The 5,046-nt window shown below is 50.2% G+C and overlaps 1 protein-coding gene across 1 annotated transcript; it reads left to right on the forward strand.

Annotated features, from left to right (window-relative positions):
- Positions 1-3,200: 3,200 nt before the first annotated feature.
- LOC119922865 (olfactory receptor 14A16-like) lies at positions 3,201-4,381 on the forward strand. Its single transcript, XM_038742470.1, has 2 exons — positions 3,201-3,263; positions 3,701-4,381. Exons 1-2 carry the CDS (start codon positions 3,201-3,203, stop codon positions 4,379-4,381), a joined length of 744 nt encoding a protein of 247 aa, XP_038598398.1.
- The last annotated feature ends 665 nt before the right edge of the window (positions 4,382-5,046 follow it).

Here is a 5,046-nt window from a genome sequence, read left to right on the forward strand (position 1 = left end):
TGGACGCATGGAGGTGTCCGACCTGCCGGTGGTGTCTGTGGAGTGCAAACACTATGTAGCCGCCTGCCATGCACGTGAGCCCCACGAAGAACATGTCTCACAGCGAAAAAAATCACCCCAGCTATAAGTGAGACGTCTGCACCGGGATTGAAGATCGAGAAATATTCGAGATCCAGAGGACTTTGCACACAGTCTAGGTACATGAGGAGTTTACGCCAACATTGTTCAGGAAATTCCTCAGTCACCAAGCTGACAAGATCTCGAGCAATAACCTGGTAAGAAGTACTGTGGCGTTGGACAGGGCCAAATTGGGGAGGATCAAGTCGGAGGAGCTGAGCTTCAGGCTTGCAGAGACCCTGTGGTTATAGAACAGGAGGAGGAAAATATTTCCAGAGACCCCAACGCCGATCTGTAATAGCAGCACAAAACCAATAGAACGGTCAATGGCGTCCATTGTCGAACATTTCTAATTGGAAGAAAAGAAGTGCCCCCGCAAAGCTACCTGGGAAGGGGAGAGAGAGTGACAAGAAACAGAGAGAGACAGGCAGAGAAAGAGTCAGAGAGATTTTTTTTTACTTTTCAATAACGAAACTCTATGCCACTTTTTAATGGAATTTGTTAGGCGCTTACTATGTTCCAGGCACTGTACTAAGCTCTGGAGTAGATACAACCTTCACATCCGGCAAACCACCACTCTACGCATCTTCAAGATCTTTCTAGAATCACATCTCTTTCAAAAGATCTTCCCAGATTATTCTTTCATCTCCCCACCATATTCCCTCCCTAATGACCAGACCAATGCTCTGACACACAGCATTGCACTTACTGACACATCTTTATCCTCTCTGGCTTCCTCTTCGTTTTAATTATTTTAATTCCTATCTCCCACACTAAATTATAAATTCCTTGAAGGAAGGGATTATTGTCTTCTAACTCTATTGTACTCTCACAATCCTTTATAACAGTGATCTGTAAAGTGTATGTGCCTGATAAATATCATTCATTGACTGATTGTTGTGGTTATGTCAGTTCCAAGCAATTCTGTGAGGTACCCTCTCCAAATTCTCCTCACAAGCGATAGCATTGGGCACGGAGAGAGGGAGGGGGAGAGAGAGAGAGAGAGAGAGAGAGAGAGAGAGAGAGAGAGAGAGACAGAGACAGAGACAGAGACAGAGACAGAGACAGAGACACAGAGAGAGAGAGAGAGAGAGAGAGACTATAAGCTCCTTGTGGATAGAGATTGCATCTATCAACCTTATTGTATTGAGATTAATTATGGTGATTGTTAAACACTGACTATATACCAAGCACTGGACGAAGCTCTGGGGTAGATACGAATTAATCAGGTTGGACCTAGTCCCCATCCTAAGTAATACTTTCCTAAAATCTTAGAACAGTGCTCTACACAGAATAGATGCCCAAAAAACACCATCGATTGATTGATTGAGAGAAACAGAGAGAAAGAGAGAGATAATGTAGACTGTAAGCTCCTTGTGGGCAGAAATCTTAACTATGATAATCACTCAATTAAGTGCCTTGTCTTATGCTATCGAGTTCTTTCCTGACCAATTGCGACACCACGTTTTCTGGCCTCAGAGTGGTGAGCCTTAGTCACTCCATGCTAGGTGGCATCGGTGCCCCCTCCCTTCCACCCCATCTCAGGTCCTCAGGAGCCCGGCCCCAACCTGTCCACCCTTCAGGTGGAAAGTTGACAAGCCCGGCCATGGTTCCAGCAGGGCGGGGCACTTTAGTGCTCCGCCTTTCTTTGCTCGCTCCCCGGGGCCATGTTGGAGAGGGAACAGTGATGGGGCTGATCAGCTCCTCCCCTCCACTAGCCCCTCCTTAGTGGTCTTGAAAGAGGATGGAGAGTCCTGCTGTCCTGGGCATTTCTGGGCATTCTCGACCTTGGTGTTTCCCCTAGCTGTGGTGGGGAGGGGGACAATGTGTAGGTCCCCCAGGCACACTTATTTTGTGCCTCCTAAGTGTTGACCCAAGGAAAGCAGGGGTGATGTGTGTATGTTGCTGGTGATGGTGGTTGTGGTGGGGGGGCAGTGATCTGCTCCTGCCCTGAGGGAGGTGTCAGGCTAAAGGAGACCAGTTTTAATGGATGCGGGGGCAACGGGAAGAGAAGGACCCCAAACGTGTATTCTCTCACCCCTCAATAAAATGTCTGTTTATTTTTAATCCCATGGTGCTGCTGCCTCTTCCACTCTTGCAACGGAGAGCTGGGAGCGAAGCGGAAGAAAGTAGGGTTTTGAATGTCTGGGGCCCAGATGTCTCAGCTCCCAGCTCTGGAATTTGTCCATCTGGTCCTGAGACTTTAGAGGGCCAGGAGAGAAGGGCGTAGTGAATTACTGTGGGCCGGGGTGGGTGAACTTCCTTTTGAGCTTAAAGGCCAGGGTCTTACGTGCTTGGGGGCTGATGGCTTGACACCTATCCACATGTTTTGTTTTGTTCTGTCTTCCCGCTCTAGACTGTGAGCCCATTGTTGGGTAGGGACCGTCTCTGTATGTTGTCAACCTGTACTTCCCAAGCGCTTAGTACAGTGCTCTGCACACAGTAAGCTCTCAATAAATATGATTGAATGAATGAATGAATCTCTCCCAGAGCGTCCCGCTCTCCATCTGCATTCGTTCTGGTAGTGGATCTGTAGAGTTTTCTTGGTAAAAATGAGGAAGTGGTTTACCATTGCCTCCTTCCATACAGTAAATTAAAGTCTCCATCCTCAACTCTCTCCCATATTGCTGCTTCCCAGCACAGAGAAGTTTTGACTTGTAGGAGATTGCCTTGAACTCGCTAGCCACTGCCCAAGCTAGGAAACGAATGGGTAGGCCTCTACTTGACTTTCCCTCCTATAGCCTAGACTGGTAGAGTACTGGAAACTCTCCAGGAGCGACCCTGAGAGAGACCTCAATTAATTACTCTATTGTAATTAATTATGGTACTTCCAAAGCTCTTATCATGTGCCAAGAACTGTACTAAGCGCTGGGGTAGGTACAAGATAATCAGCTCCCACATGGGGCTCATAATCTAGGTGGGAGGGAGACCAAGTATTGAATCCCCGCTTTACTGATGAGGGAACTCAGGCAACAGAGAAGTTAAGTGACTTGCCCAATGTCACAAAGCAAGTAGGTGGCAGAGCCAGAATGAGAACCCAGGGTCTCTGACTCCCAGGCCTGTGCTTTCTCCACTAGATCACGATGCTTCTCAAGAGAGGAGAACTTAAAATGAGGGGGTCCATGAAAGAGCATGGAGAGGATTTGGTGGGATGCAAAGGAAGACTTTTTCAGTAGACCAGAGATAAGGAATTGGAGTAGGCTGATCCTGAGGAGATTCCACTCGTGGAAGTCTTTAAGGAAATGGCAGGCTCTGCTCCACTGAAGAAGTCGATATCTTCCTGCCAACAGAGAGGTTAGTTGCTGCTCTAAGGATCTGCCATTTTGAATTTCTCCTTTCCTCATCAGAACTCCTGGGTTGGGACCTTCTCCCTTGAAGAGGCAGAAAAGAAATGGTCAGTCGCATAGTAGTGACAGAATTCCTCCTCCTGGAGGTCTTGGAGGTCCAGGAGCTGCAGTTGATCCACGCCGCACTGTTCCTCCTGGTATACCTGGTAGCCCTGAATGGGAATCTCCTGATCATTGCCTTCACCGTCCTCGACCGGCACCTCCACACCCTCATGTACTTCTTTCTCAGGCACCAGTCTGTCCTTGACCTCTGCTACGACTTTGTCACCACCCCCAAGTCCACCGTCAACTCCTGGACTTACTGCAGCTCCATTTCCATCCGGGAGTGCATCTTCCAAGTGTTTTCCTTACTGCTGTTTGTTTGTGCTGCGCTCTACATCCTCAAGGCGATGTCCCTCGATTGTCATGTCGCCATCTGCCTCCCGCTGCGCTATGATGTCATCATGGTTCGAGGGACCTTGGAGAAGATGGTAGACACCTCCTGGCTCAGCAGGGTCCTTTCTGCCATCTTGCATACTTCCGCCAACTTCTCGATTCCCCTGCGAGGGACGAGTGTGATCCACCAATTCTTCTGTGAGATCCCCCAGATCATCAGGCTCTCCGATTCCAATGGGAAGGTTTGGGAATTTGTAGCCATGATCCCTTCGTCAAGCCTGAGCTTGGTCTGTTTCTTGTCCGTCACTGTCTCCTACATTCACATTTCCTCAGCCATGTTGAAGTTGTTGTCCGGAGATAGTCAACCCGAAGCCGTCTCCACCCACCTGCCCTACCTCATTGTCACCACTTTATTAATTTCCACCGGTGAGGTGGCCTATCTTAAACCCGTGTCCGACTCCCCTTCGTTGCTGGACCTGCTGGTGTCCGTGTTCTACGCCATGGTCCCCAACAGCCCTGAACCCCTATTATCTACAGCCTGAGGTACAGGGACACGAAGGCCCCCCAGTGGAGGAGAGTCACAGGTCCCCTGCTCCCGGAAGGTTCTCTCTCATCCGTACGCCGCTATAAGGGCCAAGGATCTCCGATCCTAACCGCAGGACACCCTGTTCCCAATGGGATCTTTTCCCTCCGGTTGCCGCCGCGAGGGCCTGGGAATCTCTGTTCCCGAGCAGCCTGCTATTGGGCTCCCATGGTACCTGCGGCCGACTTCATGGACGTCCCGCTCCCGGACATCTGCAACCCCGCCCGACACTGAACACCCTCCCATCATCACTAGACTCACCACTTAAAGCGACCTCTAGTCCATCCAGGTAGCCGACCGGGGCCGTGGGACATTGTGTCCCCCTGCTTCCCCTCCACCCCCATAAGGGACCTTCTTTTGGGAGCCCCCACTCCCTCCTTCCCTGGGTGAGGGCCGGGCCGGAAGTGACTGAATCCCCCCGCCCCCCCTCCCCGGGGAAAAAACGCCCTTGTTCTCACCATGTTACTTTAGCAACGACCCCATTCGCACCTACTCAGCCCACCCATGCTATTTGGCTGTTTACTCCTCTCCTCCACCTCCTCAGAGGCAAATCTGCCAAAAGCCCCTGGATTACCCTTGCCATTAGCCTTTTTGGTTTGACTGACTCATGGACAATTCAACCTA

This window comes from Tachyglossus aculeatus, unplaced genomic scaffold (genome assembly GCF_015852505.1).
Source record: "Tachyglossus aculeatus isolate mTacAcu1 unplaced genomic scaffold, mTacAcu1.pri scaffold_129_arrow_ctg1, whole genome shotgun sequence".
Classification (NCBI taxonomy): domain Eukaryota; kingdom Metazoa; phylum Chordata; class Mammalia; order Monotremata; family Tachyglossidae; genus Tachyglossus; species Tachyglossus aculeatus.

Excerpts from the sequence above, each read along its gene's own strand:
- LOC119922865 (XM_038742470.1), top strand. The coding sequence starts at position 3,201 with ATGCTTCTCAAGAGAGGAGAACTTAAAATGAGGGGGTCCATGAAAGAG. Across the intron at positions 3,264-3,700 it reads AAGAGCATGGAGAGGATTTG|TCTGTCCTTGACCTCTGCTA; the intron begins GTGGGATGCAAA and ends CTCAGGCACCAG.